General features: G+C 41.9%; 2 protein-coding genes across 4 annotated transcripts; both read right to left on the reverse strand.

The window, feature by feature from the left end:
* Positions 1 to 1,250: 1,250 nt before the first annotated feature.
* On the reverse strand, positions 1,251 to 7,627 carry LOC100835390 (C2 and GRAM domain-containing protein At1g03370). 2 transcript variants are annotated; one of them, XM_003563598.4, is made up of 10 exons: positions 6,889 to 7,617; positions 5,332 to 6,699; positions 4,877 to 5,059; positions 4,461 to 4,738; positions 4,261 to 4,377; positions 3,744 to 4,003; positions 2,721 to 2,889; positions 2,358 to 2,630; positions 1,931 to 2,123; positions 1,251 to 1,659 (listed from the first exon to the last, which is right to left on the reverse strand). In XM_003563598.4, exons 1-10 carry the CDS (start codon positions 7,310 to 7,312, stop codon positions 1,649 to 1,651), a joined length of 3,276 nt encoding a protein of 1,091 aa, XP_003563646.1. In that variant the 5' UTR covers positions 7,313 to 7,617; the 3' UTR covers positions 1,251 to 1,648. The 2 variants fall into 2 exon arrangements, with proteins under 2 accessions (XP_003563646.1, XP_014755763.1); XM_014900277.2 differs by lacking the exons at positions 1,251 to 1,659; positions 1,931 to 2,123; positions 2,358 to 2,630 and having other exon boundaries at positions 2,824 to 2,955; positions 6,889 to 7,627.
* Positions 7,628 to 7,872: 245 nt separating this feature from the next.
* LOC100835701 (26S proteasome regulatory subunit S10B homolog B) lies at positions 7,873 to 12,535 on the reverse strand. Of its 2 annotated transcripts, XM_003563599.4 has the most exons (10): positions 12,294 to 12,535; positions 10,930 to 11,049; positions 10,566 to 10,702; positions 10,267 to 10,428; positions 10,072 to 10,158; positions 9,900 to 9,986; positions 9,392 to 9,529; positions 8,657 to 8,848; positions 8,480 to 8,578; positions 7,873 to 8,380 (listed from the first exon to the last, which is right to left on the reverse strand). In XM_003563599.4, exons 1-10 carry the CDS (start codon positions 12,397 to 12,399, stop codon positions 8,306 to 8,308), a joined length of 1,203 nt encoding a protein of 400 aa, XP_003563647.1. In that variant the 5' UTR covers positions 12,400 to 12,535; the 3' UTR covers positions 7,873 to 8,305. The 2 variants fall into 2 exon arrangements, with proteins under 2 accessions (XP_003563647.1, XP_024313000.1); XM_024457232.1 differs by lacking the exon at positions 10,930 to 11,049 and having other exon boundaries at positions 12,294 to 12,528.
* Between the last annotated feature and the right edge of the window lie 745 nt (positions 12,536 to 13,280).

Here is a 13,280-nt window from a genome sequence, read left to right on the forward strand (position 1 = left end):
TCTGCTCCTCCATTGCCGTCTCAACGGCCCAGCGAGGACGGCGACGATCTTAATTTGGACCTCTACCTGATGATAGATCCCCGCGTAAGCAGGCACTTTACACGAAATGTTTGATCAATCAAACCATGAACATGTGACAAATCACTCCCAATTAGCAGCATCTAGCCAGAAACCTCTTAACAACCCAAACAAAAAAACAGATTACAGATCTGTGCCTTTTGAAGGAGAGAAAGATCTTAGGGAGGATGAGGCATAAGATTCAGTTAATCACGCACCTTTGCCGAAATGGGACACTAATGTGCAGTTAATTGTGGATCCTGATGTCAGCCTAAGTTAAATTACTCTACCCGGTTGTAGTGGCAAGCAGTAACCAAGTGGGGGAGGGAGATTAAAAAAAGGGGGCGCTTTATGGATGCCTCAGCCTATTTGAAGCCACGTAACAGCTGCACAAAGCTATTTTTATCTCCTATCCCTAATGCAGTGGCACCATTTGTGGATCAGATATATCCATATCCATGCGTATGTAAAGTGGGACAGAGCACACTCCCACATAAGGAGTCAGCAAGACTATTTTTGGGGTGATTAACTATTTGGACAAGATAATTCATTGTCTTCTACCTACGACACATTCTTTCTGCCAAACTGTTCTCTAATTTGGACTATCCAAGTCTAAGTAATTGCTCCTTTTTATTTATTCTTTGGCGCTTTTGCTCTTTTTCAGCTGTCTTAAATTTCTGTATTTTTCAGTTGGATCACAGTTTACACACTGCATTAAAAAGTGTAATACTAGTGAACGTTGCTGCAATTTCCATTGTAAAGTTAACGTTGATGGTAATTATAAATATGGAGTTAATTTGGTGAGCAGTACTTTCAACTTTGTCCGATTAAACCTGTGGCGAGTTGTCTGGTCGAAGTCTCTATTTTGCAATTGAATATATAGTTTAGTATCATTCGTGAGATTAACCACATAACTGAAGAATCTCCAACTCCAAGCACCTCGATGACCATGATACTGTTCAGAAGCTTCTGTATATTACATCACCACCTCGCTACTCATACGGTTTCGAAATGCAAACCATAAGGCCTCCCTTGTCACAGATGGTTCCCAAATCTCAAGTCAAAAAAATTCAGATGATCGAGATTGCATAGATATAAATGTAATCGCCAAGTTGATGGGATGATATTGTTATGTACTCCTAGTACATTCCCAAGCATCTTTAGCAGCACAATGGGGCTAGGGGAGGAATGCAGGAAGGAATATGGCAAACTGAACTGCAGCAAAAAGAATACTTGTATGAAATCTCACATATTTCTTGCTTGGATTGTTTTACAGTACATCACACCACCCTGACAAAACCTCTATGAACCAAAATTAGCTCCTTTCACTATACCATTTCTGTACGTAGTATAGGTCACCTGTGCACATACAACTCTGCTCGACTTCCTATGAGGGTAGCTGGGTAAGGCCGTATCATAAATTTTAAACAATCACAGAATGTTTCTGAAACAATCTATTCACATTGCTGCGGCACTTTCAGGCTTTGCCGTCCGTGTAACAACTCTGCCATTTGGCAATAGCTGAATCATGTCGCACCGCAAGCAGGGTCTTTTCAAACACATTTGATTCAACTGTTATCCTGTACAGATGTTAGCTTGCACCTATAAATTCGTTGAAGAAAGAAAAAAAATCAGTACCATTCTTGTGTGAGGCAAAATAAACAGCATTGTTTTATACAGAGCAAGAAAAACAGTTCGTTTTCTGATGGCGCCATGAAATTTTTAAGCCACATCCATTTTTTATTTGGCATGATAGCGACGAAATGCATCTTATAGACTTGATGTCCTGGCATTGGTTTGACATGAGTTCTGACTTACTTTATGTGGTATTAGAGTCACATTAACAAACACTAGGGGTCGAAAGGAACACTACCGTTTCTTGACGTAATATCCTTTTCAACTTCAGAAAAGAGCTCCTTTAATCTATTCGAGGTATTGGACATGATATTCTTTGTGGTCTTCTTTTGTTGCTTGGTGCTCTTTAACCAGGCAACCCCCAACAAAACCTGCACATTGCAGGTGTTTGGTTTTGGCGGTATGTTCGCCATATGATACTTCAGCTGGAGCTGCAAGTTAGGAACCATTGTAATCAACATTACTGCAAGTGCCAGTTCAGCAAGAAAAATGATAGAAAACACACATTATACCACTTAAATTCACATGCTGCAATTTCAGAGTTAAGGCTATCAACTAAGTTGTTCACAATGATAAAGTTCTCAAGATAATAGTGAGCGGAAGTTAACAAACAAAGTAGAATAAATGTAAACAAAGTAGAATAAATGTAGAAAGAAGTATCTTACACTGAAGCAGTCCCCAGGTAGAACACTTTGGAGGGTCATCACCTCTTCAATTGCCCAGCCATCTTGGTTCACTAGAGCATACTTCTGCTGGGTGGTGCTTGCTTCTCCTCCATATCGAGATAATGCTTTGTCAAACTTGTAGCTGATTTGCCGCTGGTATATATTTCTGTATACAAGCTCCCATTCTGTGGGCGAGTAGTCCACACAACCAGTCTTTTGCATCACTTTGTTTTCCAGCTGACCTCCTGAAAACATCTCCATCAAGGACTCAACCTGAAAATACATGGGAATCCCAAAACAGATTATTTACTGTGAGAACACATATTTCAGACATTCTCATGTGGAGGTAAAAGTGAAACTCACATCAACAGAAAGAACTGACGAGAATATTTCAGACATTTTGACATCTTCATGGGTAAATAAGGATCCAGATTCTTCGGCCTGGAGTTCTTTCAGTTCAGACTCCTTTTCAATTATCTCCCCCTTCTGTTCTGAGACCGGTGATCGCATTTTCCAAATCCCCATGATTATTCTGTCAGATAAGGGCTTTCTGGTGTTACATACTATTCACCAGCAAAGTAGCTGAATAGCTTAGTAACTACTGACCCCATAATAAATAGAAATATATCGTTACTCCATTTTCTTATTTGTACCATGAGCTTGTAGATGTATAGAAGAGCCAGAATATGAAGCATTATGAGGTTCCTACAAATGGCCCATTCAAGTGCTCGCCTTGGTGATTTGGGCAATCCGGAAAGAGAGGAATCGTATGATCTTCAACAATAAAGCCACAGCACTACAGGCTTTGCTGTCCCAAATCATAGATGAAGCCAGTGCTTAGGCGTACCGCCGGGGCCTGGCACCTAGGCTATGAGCAGGCAGCTAAATCCTTGAGTTATTGCATCTTGCTGTTTGTGGTCGAGGTCCTTGTACAATCCTAACTCACTCTACTTATAATATAAATAGACAAATCTTACCTTTTATGTTCATAAAAAGCCAAAAAGGTACCTTAAAATGTAAAGTTTATAGACGAGTCGGTTTATGTGCTAGGTGTGAGCCATGCTCGACATCCTTAGGTTCGAAGCACCCAAAATCCTTAATTGGTAAGGTTTTCCTATATATTGCATCAAACACTAATTTATATTATTCTGCAATGTGAATGATACTGAAATGTATATAGAAAAGTTACTATTTTGTACTTTAGTTATTATCTGGCCAGGTGGGCTTTGGGCTTGCAGACTGCAAGCAAAAGCCCAAACCACATCAGACCGGCTACACATGGACAGGTTATCCTCGAACTTCACAAAATAAGATCTGAAGCTCTGAATAATAAAAGATATAGACTAGATGTCCCATGGGACCTTAAAAACAAACACTGAAAGTTACCTGTGGGCATCACTGAATGAAACAAAAGACTGAAAATGGAACTTGAGTCTTCCAAGATGGTCTGTTCCCTTGGCATCATGTTTTGCTTCTGATCCTCTATCCTTTCTAAGAATGAGCATCAAGGATGGGCTACCGATCGACAGTGTAGCAGGGATAACCTGGATATCATCAATGTCTTCCCACAAAAAGAAAAACTTGGTCTTGTGACCAAATATATTAGAGTAGAATCCAATTATTCTTGGAGAGAAAAAGAGGCGTCCCTATAAAAAAAAATGGGTCTCAGTTTTCTATTAATATTGACAGGAATAAATAAATGGAGTAAATAAAAAATAAAGTGAAATGAGTTATAAACAAATGCAAAACTAATGATTCTCCATGTTACATACATATAGAGATCTTGTTTCTTCTACTGTCTAACTCATATAATTATTATTACGTCAGACAACATATGCAATCTATGACACAACTCAATGGGCACCTTGAGCATAAGAAGACACTCAGAAAAATATAACCCTACCTGAAGTGGCATCTTTCGTTTCAAATGGCAGGTGAAATCATCAATTAGAAACTCTTCAGGAGGGAGGTTAAAGAGCTTCCGAAATGCTGAATTTGTTTGGGCTGAGCGCAAATTTATCTACACATTATGGCATATGTAATTTCAGAAAAGAACGTATGATGAAGAAAATCTCAGACAAAAAAAGCTGTCTGATTCCTTACCTTCTTACCGACTTCTTTCCCCATCTTTGCCAGGTAATTCATAACAACTTCAGTTCCTCTTGAGTTGTTTAAGAATATTCTTAAGTGTATCTTAGGGTTTCTTGCTGGATCACACTTCCCATCAAGAGGAAGCCATATGTCAGTTAAATCTGACAAATTGTTCTTCAGAAAGTTCACCTCCGTGTGACCAATGGGAGCTTCATCGAATCCATTAGAATCATGAATAGCCACATCCATTCTCGATGGTGGATCATCCATCGCATCAAATTCGAATATCTCTAGAAAGTCAAGAATCAAATAGGTCAGCTACAATATATGCCTATGAGAAGGTCAGTTCATGCAGCAGTACTCTAGCAACCTGGATCAGCTGCTCTTCTCAACTGAAACAAAGCAACAGGAAGGGAAAAGGATCTAACCATTCCATTTTGGATCAGATGTATGGAACTTAATTGAGCTTGTTTTCCTCTTTGTGTTGCAAGTAAAAACGACATGGAGATCAAATAAGTCAGATGAACCAGCAGCTATTATACCAGTGCCCTCAATAAGTGCAACAGTCAGTAACCAACCATCCCCATGAGCTTTGACTCCATGATCACTACCTAATACAGGAAGAAGAAAAAGTCAATATTGCAACTGTATCTGAAACTATAAACGAAATTAAGTAGCACTAAAATATCAGAACCGATATGTAGAACAAAAATGTCGATTGGGTGCAGTAGGTGATAAGTAAGCCGGTGTTCTTTTAGAGAAGTTCGTTCACTACTACAGTGTAGATCATATGCAACAGAAATGGAAAATAAAGCTTATCATGACACATATTCACATGCACCAGTTTCAAGGAAGATAACAATATTGACTCTGAGATATCTACCTCTTTGTTTCCATGCATTTAAAAATCGCCTTGTTACTTTCTTGATATTCTGTCCCTGAAGGATCAAGACAGTACAAACCACAACCTCTCCAATTGAATCTGGAAGGTCAATGCCAAAATATTCAAGCCCATTCATCGCATTGGACTTTGATAAATGAAGGTGGGCTACAATATAGAGCGCTATGATAACAGAGAATATGAATGTAAAGTTCCCAAGGAAGCGGACAACCAGCCTCCAGCTCGGTTCTTTTTGTGTATGTAGTGATGCTAAAATCTTGTCTTTGTTTGAATTAGCATCATCAAGCTCAGCTACTTTAAACCTTTGGGACAGTACTTCAGAAAATTGTGCGTAACCTTCCGACATGCCTTGTTTTGCACCATTCTCGATCATTCCTTTTATCATTGTGCTCTGAATAAAGTTGATCCGCCAACTTACAGTAAGATGTGTTGTTTGATCTTCAGATGATAACTGGGGACCTGGTTTTATACAGTACAATATCTCTATCTTGAAACAATTGCCACAAGGAACGTCAGGTGTGCTAACAATAGACAGAACAGCGAAAGAATTCCCAGCTGCCTTCAAGTATTTCTGCTCTTCTGTGGCTTTCACAGCTTTAACCAACTTACTCGCAGCTTTTATATAAGTTAATGTTCTTCGCAAACAACCATCATTGTTATCGATCTTCCATGGTTCAATCTGAAACCCACTTGTACCTTGAAGTTCTGCGACTGCTGGCCAGAAATCTGTATTTGGAGCAAACAAGAGGGAATTCAATCCAGCAGGTGCAGTGACAAAAGATTCATCAACTAGAACTCCATTAGCCAAGTTCGCTGGCATTTCACAGCCTTGGTCTTTGGATTCCATGATTTTCAGCAGCTCCTCCAGGCTTGATTCGGACGATGCAGCAGCATTCTCAGGACTTTCACGATCTTCAGAGCATATTTGTGGCTCTTGGCACTGCTCCACCAACTCAGCGTCCGACGCAACCAAAGGCATATCAGCAGCAGCATCGACAGGTTTCCGAAAGAAATAGCGAGACAAAACCTCTACCATCGACGATGGATTCACCATTGCATCATTATCAACAGCTGATCCAGGTTCAGTGACTGGTTGTTCAATGCTGCTCTGGGGTGGTTGGTCCACACCGCCACCCACTAGTCGTTCCAAATTGCTCTGCGATGCCTGGTCTACGCTAGCAAGGGCTGACAGGTCAATATAGCTACTTGTGGTTGACAAAGTTGCACCTCTGTTGTCAATTGACCTATCTGAACTGGACGCTATATCATCTGAAGTGGGATGCGGTACAGGCTGTGATTCTTCAGACACATGCGTCCGTGTTGACAAGGATATGCGCAGGCAGACTTCCCCTGCAGATGGAAGAAAATTCTTAAATGGTCGAAATTACTAACATCCCTTTTAGAATATGATAAATCGACATCTTTGGAACATTTACTTCTGCATGCATATCATGATTGCTTACACAAACTCAATCAGCAAGCGAATCGAAAAAATTGCAACAGAGAATGTAGAATGCTGCAATGCAGGCAAGGCAATACCGCGGCATTTCTTCTTGGACCTCTTGCTCTTGGGCTGGAGCTGGTACCATGTGGTCCCGAGCGAGAGATCGTCGGTCTCCATGACCTGGGAGAGGGGCACCTTGACCCTCCCGAGGAGGTCGTTGCTGAAGTACTTGTCCTCGTTGAGCACGGAGACGACGAGCTCCTCGGTGACGTCCCCGACGAGGAAGCTGAACTCCTCGTCCCAGACAGGGGAGAGGCTCTTCTTGACGATCGCCGTCTTGGCCCTGCGCTTCCCCAGCTGCAGCTTGACGAAGGGGTCGCTGGATCCGTTGAGGTGGATCGCCGGGAGGCCCCTGGCCTCGACGACGCGCACCAGCAGCTTCATCGGCGAGACGGCAATCCGTCGAGCGCTCTCCGAGCACTCCGACACGGTGGACGCCGAGTTCTTGAGCTTTGACATGCGCGGATCAAGGAGGCAAACATCAAAGCCAAATGCGCGCAAGGATTTTCACGGAAAAATCGAGGGGAATCGGGATTGGAACGGATTGAGTTGTGTGATTTTGCTTGGGACGAATCGATCAAGAGAGAGAGAGAGAGAGAGAGAGATGGTTTCCCCGCGTGCGGGTGCTCGCTAATTTTGGTTTTGGGCACTCCCGCGCTTCGAGATTCGTGCGACGGAGGACGGCAGGTCGGCTGCCGTTGGATCGTGGGGAGGGTCGGAGCGTTGGGAGAGGAGGGTGCGTCTCAGCCGAACGCGTGGCAGCGTCTCCGACCCGCTTGGCCTGCTTCAGGTTGAGTTTCTCCCAGAATATATCCGTGCAATATAACACTTTTCTAATACTGTACGGAGTAATAAATTTACCGAGACGAAAAAGATTTGTCTCTATTAGTTAGAGAGAAGGGAAAGAAAATGGGCAACGGATCTACAATGTGTGTGTTCACACTTCTGCATGTTTGTAACACAGAAATGTCACGTGAATCAGTTCATCGTCGGCACAAAAAAGGAATATATGCCCAACAGAGCCAAGTGACATGCACATTTCTTGATTCCCAGGTAGAGTAAGTAACAGAGAGAAGAGGAGCACACGCTGCAGATGTTCCTTTTCTCACATTCTTTGATTCCCAGGTGAAGTAACACAAGAGAGAAGCAGAACATGCTGACTGCACCACATTGTCTCAAGGTACAGTAACTGAGAGAAGCAAACGTCATTTTGCCTCAAAAAAGAAAGAAGAAAAAACGTCATAAATGTAACCAGCTACTCTCTGGGTCCCAAAATAACTGACCAGGATTTGCATAGACTCTTAAACAAATCCATGTCACTTATTTTGGGACGGAGGGAGTATTTCCCAAGGCGATCTGTTTAGACTACGGTAAGACGAACTCGCGTCCATAAGAAGCCATCCCACAACATTACAGTACAATGTAGAAGAGAACGACAATGTGTCGCCACTCTTACTCCTTGCCGAAGTCAGCGCTGTAGTGCGCGCTAGACTCGAGCTTCTTGGCATCATTTAACTTCCGCACTGCCTGCAACCATTTTGTCAAGAAACGGGACATGGTGAGTAAGTGCTACCTTGTGTTAGGATGCACAGATTTTTAAAAAAATAAGAGCTAGAGACACCCCACCTTCATGAAGTCTTCATGGATGACGTAGTCACGCTCTGCTCGAATGGCGGCCATGCCAGCTTCAGTGCAGACATTGCGCAGATCAGCACCATTGAAGCCCTGGAACCATATGTGTTAGGACTTCAGAGACAACAAAGCATGATGGGGTGCTGGAGAGGTTAACAAAGATTAACTCACCTCGGCGAGCTTAACCACAGCCTCATAATCAATTTCGCCATGCTTGGCGATACCAGATGCGTGGATTTTCAGGACCTCCATCCTGGACTGCTCATTTGGCAATGGAATCTCTATCTTTCGGTCTAGGCGTCCAGGACGAAGTAGTGCAGGATCCAGGACATCAGGACGGTTTGTTGCCATAATCATCTTGACCTGTATCACCAGAGGCGTCCTTGTTACACATAACTCACACAAACAGGAGAGAAACATTCAGCATGCCGCAACATGTGTGCACACAATAGTGTCAAAGACAAGCAATCAGGGACAACCCACATATCTTCCCTTTTACAAGTTCTTTTTTCTTTTCTAAAATCTCTTTCTGGAATTGCAACACAAAAGTTGCCATTCCACAACTGACCTAATGTGTTATCAACTACACCTTACAATGACCTCACGATGTAAGCAAGATAGGTAGTTCACAAAACAACTAGACTAAGCAGGATTGACCATGTAACAAAATGGAAGAACTGGAACTAGCTGTCTTGCCAGTGTCGGAACTGTCATGATAGTTCCAAATATGAAGTACAGCTCAGTTTGCTATTAAGAATTCCGCATTTCAATTGATTGATCAAGAAGTCATTTAGTCATAAGAAATAACCATCCTATCATTGTACAATACCTATTCATAGGCATTAAAATATGCATAGCAGCCTGCCGTCATAACACATGTGCATACAGAACAGGAAAAGCGTGTACCTTCCCAAGCTCATCAAATCCATCTAACTGATTTAGGAGCTCCATCAACGTCCGTTGTATTTCACGGTCAGCGCTAGTGCCCTCACTGAATCTTCGGCCACCAATGGCATCAATTTCATCCATGAAAATAATGCATGGCTTGATAAAAGGATTGAACAAAATTAGTTATGAGTAATGTCAGTTACACAATATACCAAAATTTATGCTTCCAGAAAAAAAAAACACGGAACCTAGAATACATTCTTAAGTGTGTATAGCAATTTAAAATGTGAAGACCATATCAAATACTTTTTCTGGCAAGTGCATCAGTTAGGGACAGATTTTTTACATGCACTCCATACATATTTTACTCTAACGATTCAAGCAGATGGAATATAGTTTGCAACCAGAGGACAAAAAATAAGAGCTTGCCTTGTTATGATTTTGACACCTTTTCCAAAAATAATATGGAATACTTAGGATAATTACATATGACATAAACAGAAGTACAGAACATAATGAAACGTACTTGGTGCTCACGTGCATAGTTAAAAATTTCTCTTATAAGACGAGCACTTTCACCAATATACTTGTCGATGATAGCACTTGAAACAATCTGCTTTAGCGGTGCACGTTAGTTCAAAATAATATATTAAAAATATCCAAAAAAGGTTGCTAACAACATTAAAGAAATTCCAGACCTTTAAAAAGTTGGCATCAATGTTGCTAGCAATAGCTCTAGCAAGCAACGTCTTCCCCGTTCCAGGTGGGCCATAGAGCAGAACGCCCTTGAATGAGTAAAAGAGTATTTAGTTTATCGCAGATTGTGAATCAGTCTCTCTGGGCTAACTGCATAATATGGTATTTCAAAGAAAATCTTTGTTTCTGGAAACTACCTTTGGAGGTTTTATCCCTACGCGAAGAAACAATTCTGGATTCATAAGGGGTAACTCGATGGATTCCCGCAGTTCCCTTATTTGATCCGATAATCCACCTACAGCTGAGTAACTGACATTGCCCGGGTCTTCATGTAGCATGTTATAGACCACAGGATCAACCTGCATAAAGAAAAAATTAGTACAATTCATGCCTTTTAAGTTAGACTGTTAGAGTAAACCACTCAATGTATATATGAATTCTAAAAGAGAAAGTGATCAAGTAAACCATAAATGAACAATCTATAACACCCATATACCTCACGTGGCAGAGTGCGCATGATGGTTAAAGTTGTCATGTCAAGAACAACACGTGTTCCAGCTGTCAGCTTTTCCTTGTCAACTTTGCTTCTGCAGCCAACTACATAACGTGGCCCACTACTGGCTTTGACGATAACTTCAACAAAAACAGAGTTCAGTTGCTTTGCTATAACTAAGTACATTAATGCCAAACTGATAAGAAATAGTTTGCTGCCATGACTAAAACAAATCACGTAGCTAGCCAAAGGAGCATGCAATATAATGATGAAATTGATGGTCAAGAACATAATGCAAGTTTTTTTATCATTGCTTGTACAGAGATAAATTTGTTCTAAAACCAATGAAAAGTAGCATTTCGCTTACATCTTTCACTGTCCAATGGCCTAAGTACTTCCCCAATAATTTGGCCCACACTCTGTAAGGACTTTAAGTCATCTTCTGTTTTTTCGTAATCCTTCTTTGATTTTTTTAAGCTGTCCCTAGCTGCATATAAATCAGCAAATTTAGCAAACAAAATCAAGCTAACAAAACTCCGAGTAACGTTCGCCAATAATTCAACATACTCCTTAGATAACAGATCCAGCATTAAAGATTGAGGCTTTTGTGAACTAGTGATACAAATACTATGCATGTGCCAAATTGAGTAGATAATTACCATATGAAAGGTTAGGTAATCAATTCCAGTCTGTCCAACAAGGACCGAATCTAGGTTTCAGGCGTAATGACACACAGATCACATGAGCTATAGAATGTTACTCCATCCACTCTTTTTTACTTGTCAGTTGGAGACTGACATCATCGTTAATGCACGTGTAACCATCACTATTTCAAATTACATGTTCGCAAAAATCTTTACTTTTCTTATAAAGATTTGAGTAGGTGGTCATCCGTTCACTCCATTAAAACCATTCCTTGTATTGCTGTCAAAATAGGTATTCAACACAAAACTGACAACACAATTTAGGGAACTTATGAAACATAACAATAATAATTCTGTAGCAATGCACGTATATTTAGCTAGTAATTGAAATAAAAATCCACACCTTTAAGTTGTACATGAGCCAAGCCTCGCCAAAAACTTGACTAATCACAAGCATAATCACAAGAAAGAGTGAAAGACCATCCTCTTGATGGAACATAAACCAAGGAAAAGCGGGATCCATATAGGTCAAGCCAATTGACTAATGCTATGTGGCATGATCCCCAATTGACTAGACAAATTTAGCGCTAACGACCAATACTGAATTAACATAGAAGGAACAGAACAACCAAGAAAGCAAACCTAGGTATCACCAAACCCTCGCAATCCCAATCTGCTAATCAGCCAGAATATTACTTCCAAAATTCCATCTTGTTCCCTCTTGTAAAACCCACCAAACCTCACCTAAATCAAAGGCCGCACAACAACTACCAGCCTAAATTCCCATCCTCGGCAAGTAATCAGCAACCGAACCCCTAGCCCGGTCAAGAACCAACAGCTCAGGCGCCCTCGTGAGCGCAACGCACGCAACTCCCGAACCCAGATTGGGCAAACGTAAAACCCTAGCTCGCAACCCTCTTAGTAAATAATCACCACGGAAACTTAGATCCCGTCACGAGTGATCAGCACTCGCGATTACCTCGGAGCCTACTAGTCTGAAGAACGGAGATCGAGCAAGCATCCGCGCACGGCACACCTACAGATGGAGGGGGGCGAGAGAGAGAGAGACTGGAGGGTGTCGTATTACCAGTGCGGACTTTCGTCTCCAGCTCGCGGCAGGCCAGGAGCTTCTTCCGGTACTCGGTGATTACAAGGCGCCGGAGAGCGTTGGCGGCTTCCTCGCCCTCGGCCATCGCCTCCTCGGCGGCTCTGCTTCCTTCGCAAGAAGAGCAGAGCAAACAGAAACTGAAACTGCCTCTGCCTCTTTTTCTTTTTCCTTTTTTGACAGCAACTGCCTCTTCTGCCTCTTCTCTCGTAGTCGGTGGCCTGTCTGGTGTCCTTTTAATATGGCCCGTATCGGGTCGCAATCTGAGACTCTGAGTCGATTTCGGTGTGGTGCCCAGAAGAAACAACGATCCGAATATGAAAATAAATCAAAAAAAGTATACATGTACGTGTTCGTATACTCTTAGGTATGTGTAAATTTTCGTCAAAAATATAATACTGTACTCGTATTCCTTATAAAAAAGACAAATTTACATTTTTATAGAAATCAAAGTTTATGTTACTGTATAAATTACTACTCCAACCTCTATGCCTAAATATGAAATGTTCTATCTTTGTCTCAGTCAAACCGTTTAATGATTGACCAACTTTATTACACAAAAAAATACTGATGTCGCAACTAAATATGAGATGCTTTATCTTTGTCCTGAGTCAAACAGTTTAAAAATTGACCAAGTTTATATGTACCTATCTAAAAAATACGGACCGTTTCCTTCACCATGCGGTTTAGTCGTTCGTCAAGCTTTCCTTCCGTTCGTTCTTCGCCTCGTCCCGCACGCACGGTTTCGTTAGGTCGGCCTGATATAGAAAAAAAATCAGAAACCCATCTGTCTTCCAAACTCATCCACATACGCAGCACTTGGCAGGGAGGGCGGCGCGGGGATAGGCGGGGAGGAGGAAGGGCAACACGGGGGCAGACTGGATCAAGGAAGACGACGAGGGGGGGGGGGGGGGAGGGCAGGCTAGAAAATCGGGAGTGGGGAGGGCAGCGAGGGGAGTCGCAGATCGC

This window comes from Brachypodium distachyon, chromosome 1, assembly GCF_000005505.3.
Source record: "Brachypodium distachyon strain Bd21 chromosome 1, Brachypodium_distachyon_v3.0, whole genome shotgun sequence".
NCBI lineage: Eukaryota > Viridiplantae > Streptophyta > Magnoliopsida > Poales > Poaceae > Brachypodium > Brachypodium distachyon.

Excerpts from the sequence above, each read along its gene's own strand:
- LOC100835390 (XM_003563598.4), bottom strand. The coding sequence starts at position 7,312 with ATGTCAAAGCTCAAGAACTCGGCGTCCACCGTGTCGGAGTGCTCGGAG. Across the intron at positions 6,700-6,888 it reads GTCCAAGAAGAAATGCCGCG|GGGAAGTCTGCCTGCGCATA; the intron begins GTATTGCCTTGC and ends TTCCATCTGCAG. Across the intron at positions 4,739-4,876 it reads ATCTGATCCAAAATGGAATG|AGATATTCGAATTTGATGCG; the intron begins GTTAGATCCTTT and ends TTGACTTTCTAG.
- LOC100835701 (XM_003563599.4), bottom strand. The coding sequence starts at position 12,399 with ATGGCCGAGGGCGAGGAAGCCGCCAACGCTCTCCGGCGCCTTGTAATC. Across the intron at positions 10,703-10,929 it reads GCCATTGGACAGTGAAAGAT|TTATCGTCAAAGCCAGTAGT; the intron begins GTAAGCGAAATG and ends TTTTTGTTGAAG. Across the intron at positions 10,159-10,266 it reads TAGGGATAAAACCTCCAAAG|GGCGTTCTGCTCTATGGCCC; the intron begins GTAGTTTCCAGA and ends TACTCATTCAAG.